This window comes from Momordica charantia (genome assembly GCF_013281855.1).
Source record: "Momordica charantia cultivar OHB3-1 chromosome 2 unlocalized genomic scaffold, Mcharantia_2.0 BLBB01000002.1, whole genome shotgun sequence".
Lineage (NCBI taxonomy): Eukaryota > Viridiplantae > Streptophyta > Magnoliopsida > Cucurbitales > Cucurbitaceae > Momordica > Momordica charantia.
In genome coordinates, this window is record NW_028275160.1 from 1,965,055 (window position 1) to 1,981,955 (window position 16,901).

A 16,901-nucleotide genomic window follows, 5' to 3' on the forward strand; every position below is an offset into this window, starting at 1 on the left:
AGTCTATTACAAATAAGGAAAAAAAATGACTACTGAATTTAAATATTGTACCTTCAAACCCTGGCTACCCTGAGGAAGATAGCTATCACGCTTTACCCACGCAAAGCAATCCAAATGGCAAGCAAATTTTGAACGGCATTCCCCCTGATTCTTGTCACATTGAAATCCCACTTCCTATAAGATCAAAATGACAAATAAATTCATTAGGAAAAGAGGAGTGCCAAGGTTTTGCACCAATCAAGAAGTTTCAATCGATACCAAACTTAGAAAGCAATTAAAACCATATGACCTAAGAACAATTTGTATATCGGCAGCTACTGACACAAATAAGAATTCACACAAATTTGAAACGAAAACGCATATTAGCATGGAAGTTCAATGTGCACTAGGAACATACACGCTAAATGAGTCATAACTCCACATTGCTGAAAAAATCATGCAAGTACTCCTAATAATCAAAAATGCAGAAAGAAACTGAGTGGTTGAAGCTATTTCCCCGAATAAAGAGGCACTTAAAAAAAAATAATAGACATACATCACTCATTTTAAACCCATGATAGGCAGCTCTGCTTTCAAGGAATGGCCAATCGAAATAATCACCATTATAGGTGACATAGATACCAGGTTTCACCTCCCGCATATGGGCAAACCACAGTTTGAGAAGCTCAAGCTGCAATAGTGATAAAAAAAAGTCTAATTAAATAAAGATTCTTAAATAACTTAAAAAGAAATGTGTATCATAGATCATTAATCACTAGGAAAATTAATCACAACATGGTAACATAATCTTTACCTCATTTTTCACATTGGTCACTCTGAAGAATCCTTCGTATTCTGGTTTTGGAGTGTACTCCAAATTCTCAATATCTTCTCCAACACACTGCAAATATTATGAAATCATCGTAATTTTTATCGTGAATACATGTATAAGAAAAACAGTGGAAAGTGAAATGCCAAGTAAAGATCATAAAATTTTACTAACTAGTAGAACCTTCATTTTTAAGTTTATTAATTGAACCACAATACATGAAGAAAAGATGAACATACGACTTATAGATTTCTAGTAGGTGAAAGAGTACAATCATGAGTGCATAAAATCTCAAAATAACAAAAAGAACTAGTGACCAAACACAACATGGACATGTCAAGAAGTCATTCTGGTCATTTAGCTCCTCTCTTTGTTCACTGGCAAAGAATATTCATGATAATATAATTAAGTGAGATGCTAGGAGTATTTGTCTATTTTCTAATTAAACTTGCACCAAACTTTTGAACTTTGATGTGAAATAGACAAAAAGTCATGAAAATTCAATTGGATATAATTTATAGCTACATAATTATTTAAAATTCCCAAACTTTTTGACTCGGCAAAATTGCATCGACCAATAGTTGCATGAATTTGAACTGAAAGTTGAATAAGATTGATAGATCCATCACACTAAAGTGAGTAATTTTTATACAAATTACAAAAAAAACTAAACATGTTTAAACATATTTATAATAAGTAAAATGCATTAAACAAATAGTCTTCAAGAATTTATCACGCTCCACTCCACTCTACAGACGGGAGTCGGGATGATATTACATACAATACCTCTCTGTTGATAATGAGGTACCCTTGTCCATCAATCATATAGGAAATCATCATTATCATGTCATATTCAGCATCTGGAAATTTCAATGGTAGCTTTGTGGTCTCAATATCGAAGGCACATACGTGAACTTCAGCACGTTGCAGAAGATCTTTTCTCTTCTCAAGCATAACACCAGTGCTTGATACACTAACATCGTACCATTGTCCACAGCGCAAATCTGTGGAACAGGTTTGTGTCAAAAGATATAAAATAAAGAAATGACTTTTAATACTAGTCAAATTAAATAAAATGAGAAATCACCATGATCAATAGCAAAGCGAACATGGTAAGGAACATCATACTCCCGAAGGTCAACAATACATTCTAGAAAATCTTGAGGCTTTTGTTCCCTGTAAATCAAGAGACAAATTAGTACCAGACAGGCTAATACAATTAAACTATGTAATGATTGTCAATGATATTCCTTAATGAGAACTAAAAGAAGAGCATTTGTATGCTACAATAAAACTAAAACCTGAAAGGGCACTTGTTTGGAAGATTTCCTATCATAGGATAGGTATAATAGGGTTCGAGTATCTGTTTCATTTTTTGCACTTATGCCCCAAGCATCAAAGACTTCCAAACATGCAGGAATATTTTTTAATTATATTTTAAATGCTTCATTTTCTTGGAACAGTTGCATACGTCACGACTGTTGTTATTAAGTAAATAATGTTTCAAATTGTCCTTGGTTCAATATTACACAACATTGGCAAATGGCACAGCTGCATTGTTTTTTCTCGGTGGGCAGTGGCATAAGGGTCTCTTTTTGGCATGATAAATGGAAGGGAGACACTCCTTTCAAAGACAAATTTCCTCTTCTCTTCATCATCAGCAACTCTCCCAATTGCTCAGTGGCGGATTGTTGGGGTATATCTACCAACTCTTGGAAGTTTACCTCAAGAAGACATTTGAAATATGCTGAAGATATGGGGAGAACGAAATCGTCGTATATTTGAAGATATGAACTCTACTTTTGAATCTTTTTGTAGTGGTGTTCAACACACCACTTCTTGGTGGTGCCTTAACTATAGCAATTTCTTTTGTAATTACAATCTTTCCACCTTCTTACACAATTGGAAAGCTTTTGTATAGCTTCTCTGGGTGGGGTTGACTCTACCCAGGCTGTTCCCCTTTTGAGTTTTTCTAATATAAAGTTTCTTATCCCAAAAAAAAAAAAAAAAAAAAAAAAAAAGAAATATGCTGAAATAATTGAGCTTACTTCTCTTCTTGAAGTTCTCAATTCCACCTCCCTCTCCCTTTTAGAAGACAAAATAAAGTGGGGGCTAGACTCTTCAGGAATCTTCTCGGCAAGATCCTTGTCCAGGTACTTGGAGAATGGCCACAAACTACCGAAAAAGCTGTTAACAGCTCTTTGGAAAACAGGTGGCCCTAAGAAGATCAATGTACTTTCTTGGATTCTCCTTTTTGGAAATCTAAATACCTCGGATATTGTTCAAAAGAAGCAGGCCTCTTGGCATCTCCAGCCATCCTTATGCATTCTCTGCTCGGCAAAATAGTGACTGCCAATCCTACATCTTCTTCTTCTGTCCTTTTGCAGCTTCATGTTGGGCAAGGTTATTTCTTCTCTTCAACTTATAGTGGGTTTTCTCAAGTTCGGCAAAAGAAAATGTAATGCAACTTCTCCTTGGGCCTTTTCTACCTCCAACAGCTCGATTATTATAGGCAAATGCGATTAAAGCTATTCTTTTAAAAATTTGATTTTGAAAGAAACCAACGAATCTTTGAAAACAAGGGATGGGAGTGGCTTGACTGTTTTGAATAAGCTAAGTTCAAAGCTTGCTGATGGTGTTCAATTTCCTCTCTTTTTAAAGATTACTTTGTTACATTATTTATGCTTCATGGGATGCCTTTGTTCCTAAATAGTTTAACTGTTATTTTTTTTTCACTCCCACAGGAGTTTTTATCTTTTGAGCACTTTTGTATTTTTCATTGTGACCAAGACCATGGAAAAAATTCTATGAAAGAAACATAGTCATCTTCAAGTTCATATATATTTTATGAATCATCTTGCATTACCAAAATCAACTATCTAACATTCTCACAATTTTGAATATCAAATTCTAAAAAACATTTAACAAAAATGATGATAAGAGAATTATAAAATCATGTTATACAATGCACATTAAACTTAAACCTCTTAAGTTTCACCTTTTCCCAAATAAAATAGAATCATATGCTTCCGCAGCATCAGACTTTGCCCAATTGCTTTCAACAACATGCAAAAGTTCACTCTTTACATGCATCAATTCTTGAACAGTGTCAAATGATAGCTTTAAATATGCCTTGCAAAGGCCTGACAGATGATTCTTCTGCAGATGAGCAAACAATGATTATTATACATCAGAAGTTGGATATAGATCAGTTGCACTTGAGTAATATAATAATGAAGCCTACGCAGAGTAAGTGAATAGATATAAAATTAATGTGTAGTCTAATACAGAGATACAAGTTACATGGTAACAGAAATACACATTGTTAGAATGCATATAAATGAATTAAATTTACCTAACCCATCAACTTAAGCTTTTGGGTTGAGTGGTGGTTTATTCATTCTTAAGATGGTATCAGAGTGGGAGGTCATGTGTTCGAACCCCTGCGTTGTCGTTTCCTCTCCATTTATTATGATTGCCACTTGTTGGGTCTTGATGTTGTTTTCCAAGCCCACAAGTGAGGGGGAGTGTTAGAATGCATATAGATGAATTAAATTTACCCAATCCATCAGCTAAATCTTTTGGGTTGAGTGGTGGTTTATTCATTCGTAAGACCCATTATATAAAGCAATTTCCAACAAAAAGAAATTTCAAGACAAAACAATCTTCTTTATTTTTCCATTTAAAGGCAGAACAATGCTGAATGGACTCAATAGGTACTTATTTTGTGAAACTGACAACGTTGACCAAACCTTATATAAATAAAGTTTAAAGCTAGAATGCACAGTAGTGGAATGGTTTTTTATGGTGCAACATGCACCAAAGCACAAATGCTCCATGGATTCTAGGAAATTGGCACAAAATGAGCCGTAACCTTCATTGAAGCAAGACAATCAATTAATAAGGTGTAAAGTATTCTTTTATGTGAGTGAATTACAAAATGACACATCTAATTGCACGATTAATCATACAACCAGACACAAGCCTATGGCACTCCCAGGTGCATCAAGAACGCCAGTCTATGGGCAAATAGAAAATTTAAAATTAAACTCAACCAATTGGTCATGAGATCAAACTCTTTACAAGATAATTACTCGAATAATAAATCTCATACAAGTTCTTCAAAATTCACAATTAAATAAAGAAATTTTAAGAAATAACATTTTTTTTAGCAGCCACTCAATAGTGGTGTAAGAAATAAAATAACATATTCTAATACTAGAATTAGACAAACGGCATTTGGTTTAATTTTTTACAAATTTGGCAGTCAATAATTATTAAATACTATTCAATGAAAAAATTGAATCTTAGCAAATAAAATATGAAACCAAATATTTCTTAATGAAGTATTCAAGCTTATTAGTTAAATAAACACTTTTCTCTTCTCATGAGGAAAGGGATATCTCCAACTTTTTCAATATGGTGAATCTTTTCGAAGAGGCATCCGGATTAAACGTCAATAGGCAAAAATCAGAAAATATGGTAATCAATGTTGAAGAGCATTCATAAGGGTAATGCGATCACTGGGTATTGTTGACAATAAACTCAGAAACAAATCTTTCCTAGTAAAATGAATATGGAGGTTCTTTGGAACATCTGACCAAGAGAAACCAAATGACTTCTTAGGAGAAGACTAAATGTGGGATTTTGCCGGATTTCTAACTTCTGAATGGTGTAAGCTTGTAAATTCTTTTTGTACGTATGATGATCTTCACAAGCAACTAAACTCTAGAACACAGCATATAATGTATACTTCCAAAAGTAGCTATCTTGTCCTTGCTTTACATGTAAAGAAAATTTTCGCAAAAAAAAAAAAATACTGGCTTGAAAAGAATTGGAATTTCTAATTTCTTATTAGTTCATAATGATAATTTTCTGCACCTCAAAGCTACAATATAATTAATTCTTTATTACCACTAAATAAGAATGAATACAAAAAGAATAAACAAAGTAGGGGAAAGATGTAGGTAGATCCATGTAAAAACTTACAAGATCAAGGTCTTCTTTTTCTAAAATCTCAATATCAGCTATTTGACCTTCATAACGCCGTCTCAAATAAGCCTCCACATCAGTTTCCATTTTATCCTACAACGTTTACATCATATTTTTCATTTCTAATATATGATGGTATTAACCATGATATAAATGTTTCTCAAGAGAACGAGGAAGCTAAAGAAAACATGGCTTTTACATGTGATCATATACCTTTGTGGCAGCATAGAAATAAGGACGAAACTTATATTTTGATTTGAAGCTGCTGCCATCCTGCACCAAAATCAAAAAAGAAATTACACTTTTGAACTGATTCATTATACACAATCAAATATAGTTATGTTACACCATTTTACCTGTGTCACAAAATAAAGATCAATACAGCTAAAGACCTTTCCGGTATCCTGATCCTCCCAAGATGACTGCGAATTTACAATCAAGAATTAATGATGTTACTCTTTTCGCATATCATAGACTGAACAAGTCTGTGAGTTAACAATCAATTGCAATACAAAGTGTAACTCTTTTAACTTTGGGATTTCATGTCATCCTTTATCTCTTAAACCAGCATAAAAAACCTCCGCAGCTAGTGAAATGAAATCAATCACAATACACTTAATTTTTTTTTTAACACGATACAAACTTTTCATTGATATATTAAAGGAACATAATACACTTATTAAATGGAAAAATACACATACTTTGCTTATGTGAAACATAAAATGTGAATTAAGGATCAAGAACTAAATACATAAGAAAGAAATTAAATATTTTGCAACATTCTCCTGCCCCTATTCTTTTGATAAAACAACATATGTTATTCCCTTGTCAGATTAAAAAGTGAATCTGAATCTGTCTCTTTATAAATAAAATCATCTTATTTTAACGGATGCACCCAAAGAGACAAGTAAAATCATCTCATTGAAACTGTGCTACAAAAAATCATCAGCAACACCTAAAATATACAATAAAACTACAATCTAAGATGCATCCTGGAAATACACTGCGTGAGAGACAGGCTAACAATGTATTGTGGAATCCATAAGAACCAATAGAGTTTAGGCACTGGAAAGCGTAACTATGGCTCCTATCTTGACTGAAAAAAACCAGAGGATGAAAGATAAGTGTCTTATGCCGCTATGCCACGGAGAAAACTCCCCAATCGTCTTGCATCTCCTGTGGCAACCCCATTAATCCAATGTATTGGATTGATCCGAGAAGAAAGATAGGGGTCATCATATTCTAATACCCATAAATGAGTGCTCCATTTCAGACTAATTTTTGGCTGCAATCACTCCAATTCAGTCCAGATAGGATTCCATCTGGATTTTGACGCGCCCGTTAAGCTATTCTTTCCCCCTCTCTTATTTTATCAGAGCTTAAATTGCCTTCTCCTAGACAAACCATGGTTGAAAGGAACATAAAACCAAATTATACTTCAAACTCAACATACAATTTTCACTCCGGAACTAACCCATTCTTCCTCGGAAAGATAGCGACAGCTAAGATTAAACAATCACTGTAAAAACGAGCTATGGAGATTTCATGGTTGAGAGAAACAGAAGAGAGAAAAAAACACTACTACTACTACCACTACAGCAACCAGCTTCTATAGAATTCACTTACAGGAGCGAAAGTGAGCAACCATCCAAGCCTCTTATCGCCTTCAGAGAAGAGATCAAATCCTAGCTTTGATTCGATCTCCTCCTCGGCGGACCGGATTATCCTCTGCTTCTTCAACCTAGTGTTGTCTCCGCGGCCTCGCCTTCGGCTTTCGCCGCTCATTATATTGAAGGTCTTCAACAAACGCCGGAGAATCAGACGACAATCAAAAATGCCTTAGATAAACAGGGACAAAAATGGTGAGAAAGCTTTCCCAAACTGTGCTTCCGAGACAAAATGCCGCGACACTGCCAGTAGAAGATTTTCCCGCGCAATTATATTGTAAGGACGAAAATGCCCTCCTCCTTTGGGCCGGAAACTGACAAAAGGCCCATAATGAGGCCCTTCTTGCTCGGGCCGGAAACTGCTGGACCACGAAAGGCCCATTAACAGTGTTCGGCCCGAAAATAGAACCCTAATAATATAAATACTATCGTCCGCGACATTTGGTTTACAATCTTTGACCGACGGCTCCGATCTCTCTCCCTCTTGGTTGCAACTGCTGTTTCAAGCTTCTCAAGTATTTTTTTCTTCTTCTGGCCATTTATTTTCCGCTGATTTCTCTTCTGTAATTTCTTCTCATTTCTAATTTTTGACGTTTTATGTTGTTGAAGCAGAGATGAAGGTTGTCGCTGCGTATTTGTTGGCCGTACTGGGTGGCAACACCAGCCCCGGAGCTGATGATGTGAAGAACATTCTTAATTCAGGTTTTTATTTCGTACATTATTTCTCTTTTACTTTTAAAATTGAGTCGCCATACAAGTATTGTTACTTTTCAAGACTGTGTTGATGTTTTAGGGTTTGGGAACGATAGGTTTTTGTTCGATCCGGAAATTTAGATTAGATTGGCATTTTTTGTTTCTTTTGGATTTCGTTAGAAATACTGGAAGTGACGTGAAATCTTAAACTATCTGACCCGTAATGAGGGGTGCTCTTTGTAAATTTGTATTAAGATTTCTGGTGGGTTTTATTTTCAGTTGGGGTTGAGGTCGATGAGGACAGGATTGAGTCGCTATTATCCCAAGTGAAAGGAAAGGATATCACGGAGCTGATAGCTTCGGGACGGGAGAAGTTGGCATCAGTGCCATCTGGCGGCGGTGCAGTTGCCGTCGCTGCCCCTGCCGGTGGTGCAGCTGGTGGTGGTGCAGCACCAGCCGCCGCCGAGGAGAAGAAAGAGGAGAAGGTCGAGGAGAAAGAAGATTCCGACGATGTAAGTTTTTAATCTGTCTTTCTTAGTCGTACACATTTTAATTTTCTTTTATATTCCTATTTGTGAGTTACTTGTTTTTCATGAATCATGGGTACTAAATTTTATGTTCAATCTTCTGCAGGATCTGGGTTTCAGCCTCTTCGACTGAGCAACTCATTTAAGTATCGTCATCAGTTAGTTTTTTTAGTTCAATTTCGTTCAAGTTTCCGGCTGTGGTAGCTTGGTAGGTGTTTTTCTTTTTGACTTTCTTGGAACTCAAAATTTTGATAGATGAAATTGCAATTTTCAATTTCAACATTTTCAGTGATTAATTTAAGTCGCCGTGATCTATGATTCCCAATGTTTCTCACGCCATTGTTCTTGATTAATTTTGACCATGCTAATTCCCATCATTGTTTGTTCCCTTGTTTTACTGCAATACCATGGTTTGTGTTGCCTAGGTTCGCCTCGTCTTCATTGCAGCCAACGAAGAAATTAGTTTGAAGTAGATGGATTTGAATTTTTCATTCTCTACCTTTATCATCCTAGGTTCTATGCGTCATACGAGTGTCAATTTTAGGAACTTGATGGATCAGTTATATTTGTTTGACTCTTTATTTTGACCTTTAAAAGTGGATCATATGATTTTGCTACTTGCGTATGCACTTTCAACCTCTGTTTTAGTTGACCAACGAATGGTGTCGTGTGCTAAATAGATCGTTGCTAAATATGGTCTTTTTTTAATTTGTTATGATTTTAGGCTGGTTGAATGAGAAGTTAGTTTGAATTGAGATTTTTTTTTTCTTTTTGGATGTCTTTAAGGGTTTTATTAATTAATTTAGTGGAAATACTTTTACTTTTTCACGATTCTCGACTGTATATAAAAAAAATAAATGTCTCTAAACTGAAAAATATCTTGAAAAGTAGCAATTTTAAGGGAAGTGAAAAAATATTGGTTAAAAACCACATTTGGATGGAGTAATGATCGAGTCTCTAAACGTTATTTGTTTTTGGACTATAAATTGTTTGGATTAATTTCTTAGGACATAGGGATGGTGAAAATTGTTTCTTTTTTTCCAATTTGACGTTTTTGGTAATGAATATAATCATTTGGTCTATAATTATATTTTGAAGAATGAAAGTTGATGATCTAAATCTTTTTAAAGTGATCATATGGTAATTACTTTAGATTTACTTTATGATAAATTTAGCTATTATAGAATTAGTTTTAGATAGTGTAACCAAATTTTTAAGAAAATATAACCAACCACCAAGCACAAATGTTTTAATTTAACATGTTTTATGAAAAAACATTATGTTAAACTTGCCTTATTTGTTAAAAGTCTTAATTTCTTAAGATACTTTGATATATGTTTAGAGACCATTAAAAGGAATTCAAGAACAAACCATAAGCACATGAATATTTAGAGAGAGAACCTTAGCATAAACATAATTAAATAAGCAATAGAGTAACCAACATTTATTCTAGTGGTATGTATCATGGTTTTTGACATTGTTTCTAAAAAAAAAACTCGGTTATGTTAAAAGCCACCATCCTTGAATCAATCAAGATGCAAATATTTTGAAAAGTGGGGGCAATATGCAAATTTTCCTCAACACTAGTACTTCACTATTAAAATTAAAAAATAATAAAAAAGAGAAAAGAGAAAATATTAAAGTGTATTAATTTTTACTCTAAAATTTACATTTCATTAAATTCTACCCTTAATATTAAGTGTCGCAATCTTTAACTTATATAAGTTTGTTTGAAGAGAGTATTCTCATGTACATCGAGAAAATTTATGGAATTTTGACAAAAACAACGCTAGTAAAAGGGTTTTTTTTTTTTTTTTTTTTTGAAATTGCTAAGTTTTAGTATACTTGCAAATTTTGATATTTGTTAAATTTGATAGTTTTTGGAGTTTTATATAAGTTTTTGTTAAAATTAGCAAGTGAATTACAGAAATTGAATAGTAGATAACAATTAACACTAATGTAAGTTATGTCGAATCGAATATCCCGTCCATGCCTTCGATTCCCAAAATCCAAAACACATGACGCCAAATACATGTCTAATTTGGATAAATCTCTCAAGTCTCAATTATTGGATTGAAAAATCCTATGCCCTTTCAAACGAGCTCGTCCGTAACCTGATCTTCCCTTTGCCTCTGCAAAACTTGTCCCCATGTCTTCATCTCATCTGCCTGCCTGCAGAACTGTCCAAGCTTCTTGCTTTTTTGCTCTTCATTTCAATATGATTGCTGTTTGTTTAAAGTTGGGTGGAGAAAACTTTTAGCAGAATTGCCAATTCGCTTGCTTTTAGGCCCGAAAGTGAGAGAAGCTGCATCCGGATTGTGCAACAACTGCATGGAAAAGTGAGAGACATTGCAGCCATTTGTGAGCGTGACAAATGGAAAGAACTAAAGCATTAAAAGACTACAGGACTAGGACTGATCAAAACCACTTGTGTGTGTGTGTATTAAAGAAACCCCACATTCTTCCTCGAAACAGAACAAGCCATGTGAGCCTGCGAGCGACCCCTGCATTCAAGCACACAAAAATAAAGAGTACCTATTTGATCCATCAGCCACAGTCATGGCCACCATCGCAAGCCCTCAACAGTAGGTATCAGATGTTGTCTGCCTTCTGTTATATACAATGCCCATGTGACGTTGAGGCCGAGAGCACGGACAACGGGCGGCTTCTGCTGGGCAAAAAGACACCTAAGTGAACCAACATCACATCAAAATGAGAGAAATTCTGACGAATGTTCAAGTATAATACATTAAATATAACAAGGTGTACCTTCAACGTGTTTGAACCTGGAACAACTCTATGTTGATAACAGAAACGACGACCAGTGTTAGTTTGTAAGGACAATTTCAATGAAACCACCGACCTGTGTTAGTATCAAACATGCTTTGTTTGGGCAGATGCATCATGTTCATAGCCAAGCCATACATGAATAAGATGTTATACTGTAAACTAAAGAAGATATTGCGATCCAATACACAATTACTGATGATGACAGTTCTAAAACCTCAACGAGCTAGCTAATGTGGCTGAGGTGGTCTCTCTGAGTCATTGATTAAAACTATATTTCAATTAAGGATGCTTTTTTATTGATATATGCACATTGTAAGATTTACAAAGGCCATGTGCTCGCAGAATAAGCCGTGAAAAATTGTGCGGCTGTGGCTGGCTGATCTGAATATAAACTAATCCCAAAAACCGATCTTGCTCATTTAGCCACTAATAATACTCCACTGGGGCCTCTGGGCGGCAGCTTTCATTTGATGCAACTTCTCTACTAAATGGTGGAGGAATAAATGGTGGCGACGTACATCTCAATAATGCCCAATTCACCCCTTGGAAAAATGAATGGTGCTTGATCGCCGAAGACCCGGTCGTCGACCCAAGCCGCCTCGCCGGATCTTTGACCAGTAACTGGGAGATGAGGTCCTTTGCTGCCGTCGGCACCACCGGTTCTTTGGGGAACTCGAGGGCTCTGGCTACTATATTGGCCAAGGTGAGCTCATTGTCCACGCCTCTAAAGGGTGTCACCCCATAAAACAATTCAAACACAAACACCCCTAGAGTCCACCAGTCCACTGCACTCCCATGGCCCTCGCCGGAGACAATCTCCGGCGCCAAGTATTCGTGGGTGCCGACAAACGACATCGACCGCACATCAACCGGTTCGGCGACAAACTCGGGTCCATTCCGCTGGCTGGACTTCTTCTTGCGCCTGCGTTTTGGGTTGAAACATGACACGGCGGGGACTATGCAATTTGGAAGTATGCAGGAGGAAGATGTGAAAGGAGGGGCGTCGATCTGGTAGTCCTTTTGTGGGGCAGCGCCATTTGTCGGATTTTTAGCAGTGATAACCTGTGGGGTCGCCGTTGAATCCTCACACTTCAAAGAGAGATCAAAATCAGTGAGCATGATATGGCCGTCCGATCGTACCAGCACATTTTCCGGCTTCAGATCACGGTAAACGATCCCCATCATGTGAAGGTACTCGATAGCAACCACTATCTCCGATGCATAGAATCTATAAAAGAAACAACAAACGCCAATCAGAACTGTACGAAACAATAAACTATAGGGTAACGGAGACTTGACACAAAGTCAATAGCTGACAGAGAGAGGAGAGAGAGAAACAAGACATCAAACCCAAGCATGTCCGGGAAAAGGGCTTTTGCTATTGGCAGTATATACAGAACATAAATAGCAAAAAAACAAGAGAGAAATAACGAAGTGTCTGAAGACTTTTAGCCTACGGGCCGACCACATAGCAAAATCAATAGTATTGCGTGGAGGGGCACCAAAAATTTCACCTCTTTTTATTGGTTTGCCTGTATATCGGCCTGGCCACTGGCCAGTTGAAGTTGTCACATATCAAGGATAATTAAAAAAAATCATGTGCTTTCACATTTAAATCCGTCCCGGAGGGAACCTTCCTCCATCACTATGTGGTAACATGGGAGCCTCGGATTCTTGCATATCACATGGTTATTGCAGAACTTTTTGAAGGTTAGACAAAACATGAGATGGATTATGACGGGGGTTGGTCTGAGACTAGAAACTATAGGGTCGTCCATGTCCTGAGTTACTTGCCTGAAATGGTAGGTAAAATAATCCCAGAAACCCAGCAAAATCACCAGGGAAATTTGGAGTTCTAAATCCTTTGGAGATCTCAAAATCTTCAAGAAAGGATATGTGAGCCCCCCCGCTGATGCTAAAGAGCAATCACTTGAATTGTTTATATGCCAATTTGACTTTTGGCCATATAATTTTCTAATGTATTGTGTATGTATTTATTTAGTGCCTGTCTTGGACCCTACACCATCACTACCCCCATCCCCCCAAAAAAGAATAGGAAAACGAAAAACAGAGAGAGAAACAAACCCCTTTTAGAAGCAATAGTAATAAATGGGCAAAGTCACAAAAACTTACTTGCCATTACTTCTTAAATGATTTATTTATGTTGGTTTATTTATTCCACTTACTAGTGTGGACACGCAAGTTTCTTCTGTAATAAATTAAGACAACCTGCTAAAACTTAGGGGACCTTGAGCAAAAAATGTGAATCCTTGCCATGGAATTAAATGAAAGTTTAGCAGAAGTTGAGCTAACCAGCTGGTGATGGTATGGCATAATAATAGATGGTTATAATTCAATATGAGCTGGCTTTTCAACACCAAATGGAAACTTTAGGGGTAGTTGCCTTTATTTCGAGTGAGAATAAATTGTCATCAACAAAGAATTAATGAGATGGGGACCCTTGTACTTCCTCCCAACACCGTCCAGACTGATATGGTCAACAAAGTAGAACTGAGCTAGTTTAAAGGCTGAATTTTTTTCTTTAGGAAATTGTAACTATAAAGATGACTTTAGAAATGAAAAAACATCCTAAAAATAACCCATCAAATAATTATTCTAAGAGTTAGGATAAATTAATTTTTAGAAAAATATCTTAGGTATAAGATAATAAAATCTCTCCACTCTTTCTTTTTGCATTTTCTTCTCTAATTTGTCAAAAATATAATAGAAGGGGAAATAACACCTTTAATTAGTTAATACATTTCTCATCTTTTCTATAACATGACAACATGAATTTAGTTTAGTGGTAATTGACATAAATATTGGACTATTTATGTATTAAATCTTCCGCATAATGAAAAGAAAACACAAATCAACATAATTGATTTTGCCGATGGTTTGTTCCAAAAGAGTATATACAACCGTTTTTAATAACAACCCATAAACTGATCCTATTCCTAAGAGGGCATTTCTAATCATCGCAGAGATTCGAACCCATGGTCGCTCCACTGGGAACGAATTTCTCAAAACACCGTTGGCAGTAAAATTATTTATTAGAAAAAAAGTCAACAAGGGTGATGAAGTTTGACCTTCTAATTTGGATCCTATTGGAGAGGTCACGACATCGACTCTCGAGCTCACGTGGGCTTTGCCGCAGCTGACCACAGAGCCCGAGACACTCAGTCCCAGTTTCTCTCAAAATTAACCACCCTATCTACCTGTAGTAACGAGCTCAGGTGATCCAGTGCGAACAGCTCCACAGTAATATCCTATTCCCCTCAACTCCTTCAAGCGACAGTGACCAACCCACTGGTCCCCACACCTGACCGTCATACCGGTCATGTCAGACTGTGGGCCCATTCCCACGTATCGTCACTTTCCTAGAGTCATGCATTTGCCCCCATCGTCTACACGCTTCCACACCGGATCCCAGCCCAACCTTCCAATCCCACAATTTCCTCTTTTTTAAAAACATAAAATTAATTACTCCCGTTTAAGAAAATTAAAAAAAGGAAAAAAAAAAAAAAGTGCTCTGTGCCTGTGGGGCGACGGGGCTGTGTATTTTGTGCGTCCAATTATACGGAAAAAAAAAGAAGAGAGATTAATTATTTGCTATTGTGCGCACCTTACGGCGAGTTCATCGAAGCGTTTGCTCGGCTGTCGTTGCCGTAGCACGTGGAGGTCGCCGCCGGGACAGAACTCGGTCAAGAGGCAGAGCCACTTCTGCGAGTCGATGCTCGCGTATAGCGTCGGGAGAAACGGATGGTCCAACGACTCCAGTATTTCCCTCTCCGTCCTCGCCCGCCCTTCCTTACTCCGGTTCGCCAGTTCCTTCTTATCCATTACCTTCGCGGCGAACATGCATCCGTCGGCTCCGGCGCACTTCAGCCCGGCGAGGTAGACGGAGCCAATGTCGCCGGAGCCGAGGCGGTGCGAGAATTTGAGGTCGGAGAAGGCGAGTTGGCGAGAGGCCGATTCGGATCGGATCCGGTTGATGGCGGAGAAGCAAGGGTCGGAGGACGGCGCGTGAGGCTTGTTGAGAAGGGAAGGGAGGGAAGCGACGATGTGAGCGGAGGAGGAGGAGGCGGTGAGAGTGGTCTCGGAGCCGGAGCTGGTGCTGCGGTTGGTGTTGGTGGAGTTGAAGCTGAGGCTCTGAAGGTCGTCGGCGATGTCGTCGGGAGAAGACTCCATCGGAGAGAATAGAGGGGAGAGGCGGTTTGAGAGCGGAACTGGGAGTGATTTTGAAGGGGGGAAGGAGCTGAGTGGGAGGCTATTGGGCCGGGTCAGGGGGCTGTTTGGGGCCAGTGGGGGCCCAATATTGAAGGGCCCGTTGCCTGAAATTTGGGTGCCATGTTGGACCGGGTTCAGTAGACATCCCCAATCATACGTGCCGTATCTTCGGGGACTATTCGTAAATTACGCTCAATTTTCCAAAAAAATAAATGAAGGTAATTATTCTCTACGCTCGGATGCATTTCTCTCTCCTATGCATGAATTTTCAAATAAAATAGGAGGCAATTACATAAACCACAACATACAGATTTGTATTTGTAGATATAATAACAAGTTTAAAAGTTTTACACCAACAGCATAATTTAACTTAAATTCAAACAAGAAACACCATCCATTAAACAGAAAAAAAAAAGTACTAAAAAAGACTCATGTTTGTCATCCAATAATTTAATCTATAATTTTTTTTTTTTGATAGGTGAAATTTCCTATTTATTCTCAATCGACTGTTCTTTTTTAGAACGTAATGTTTTTTTTTTTAGTACACGACTTTTAATTGTTTTATTATGTATTTGATAAAAATTACATTACTTTGTAATTGCTTATTTAATAAGAATCTAAATTCATTTGGAAACTTTATACTTAAACCAAGATTTTTCATTAAATCTAGTATCTGCCGACAAACCTCTCTAAATGGAAAGCGGTTATTTTGTTTTTATAAAAAGAATTGAAAGAATGACGTGGTATATATTGATTAATAATTAAAAAAAAAAAATCGGTGTATATATTGGTTTCTGGCATTTGGATAGTTTGAACTTTGAAGATACCACTGGCGACGATATCTTGATTCTTATGGAAATAAATAATAAATCGAATTTGCAATAGCTCTCGTTTAATTAGAGAAAAAAAAAATTCCTTCTAGCCATCTTCATTTTTCAAAAAAAAAAATCATCCTGTCTTTATTATCACATATTTAATTAAAATCGACCATTCATAATAAAATGTTTATAAAAACTCACGAACGTAGATACCCACTATGCCAAATGGAATGAGAATGCATACCAATTTAGATAATGTTATAGGTAGGTTCAGGTATTGGCATGTGTTCTGTAAAAAATAATAATAATAATAATTAATAAAAAATATTGGCACGGGAAAACTACTTATCCAAAAATACGTGTATAGGCCTCATAC

The 16,901-nt window shown here is 36.8% G+C and overlaps 3 protein-coding genes across 6 annotated transcripts in view; 1 reads left to right on the forward strand and 2 right to left on the reverse strand.

The window, feature by feature from the left end:
* Positions 1 to 7,700, reverse strand: part of LOC111020656 (DNA polymerase epsilon catalytic subunit A) — a 30,332-nt gene extending 22,632 nt beyond the window's left edge. For both annotated transcript variants that reach the window (XR_015789398.1, XM_022297369.2), the window contains exons 1-10: positions 7,427 to 7,700; positions 6,157 to 6,222; positions 6,014 to 6,073; positions 5,798 to 5,893; positions 3,807 to 3,967; positions 1,896 to 1,984; positions 1,595 to 1,812; positions 794 to 880; positions 536 to 670; positions 52 to 174 (exon numbers count right to left, since the gene is read on the reverse strand). Coding sequence is in view for 1 of the 2 variants with exons in the window: in XM_022297369.2 (XP_022153061.1) it covers positions 52 to 174; positions 536 to 670; positions 794 to 880; positions 1,595 to 1,812; positions 1,896 to 1,984; positions 3,807 to 3,967; positions 5,798 to 5,893; positions 6,014 to 6,073; positions 6,157 to 6,222; positions 7,427 to 7,585 (1,194 nt within the window). In the remaining variant the exon portion in view is untranslated. The remainder of the gene's footprint in view (positions 1 to 51; positions 175 to 535; positions 671 to 793; positions 881 to 1,594; positions 1,813 to 1,895; positions 1,985 to 3,806; positions 3,968 to 5,797; positions 5,894 to 6,013; positions 6,074 to 6,156; positions 6,223 to 7,426) is intronic.
* A 198-nt stretch (positions 7,701 to 7,898) lies between these two features.
* Positions 7,899 to 9,021, forward strand: LOC111020580 (large ribosomal subunit protein P2). Of its 2 annotated transcripts, none has more exons than XM_022297283.2 (4): positions 7,899 to 7,982; positions 8,080 to 8,169; positions 8,440 to 8,672; positions 8,794 to 9,021. In XM_022297283.2, the coding sequence occupies exons 2-4, from the start codon at positions 8,082 to 8,084 to the stop codon at positions 8,818 to 8,820; spliced, it is 348 nt and encodes a 115-aa protein (XP_022152975.1). In that variant the 5' UTR covers positions 7,899 to 7,982; positions 8,080 to 8,081; the 3' UTR covers positions 8,821 to 9,021. The 2 variants fall into 2 exon arrangements, with proteins under 2 accessions (XP_022152975.1, XP_022152976.1); XM_022297284.2 differs by having other exon boundaries at positions 7,910 to 7,982; positions 8,077 to 8,169.
* Positions 9,022 to 10,608: 1,587 nt separating this feature from the next.
* LOC111020678 (Protein kinase superfamily protein) lies at positions 10,609 to 15,872 on the reverse strand. 2 transcript variants are annotated; one of them, XM_088121028.1, is made up of 4 exons: positions 15,103 to 15,872; positions 11,457 to 12,705; positions 11,223 to 11,355; positions 10,609 to 11,014 (listed from the first exon to the last, which is right to left on the reverse strand). In XM_088121028.1, exons 1-2 carry the CDS (start codon positions 15,666 to 15,668, stop codon positions 11,904 to 11,906), a joined length of 1,368 nt encoding a protein of 455 aa, XP_087977154.1. In that variant the 5' UTR covers positions 15,669 to 15,872; the 3' UTR covers positions 10,609 to 11,014; positions 11,223 to 11,355; positions 11,457 to 11,903. The 2 variants fall into 2 exon arrangements, with proteins under 2 accessions (XP_087977154.1, XP_087977152.1); XM_088121026.1 differs by having other exon boundaries at positions 11,223 to 11,374.
* Positions 15,873 to 16,901: the final 1,029 nt, after the last annotated feature.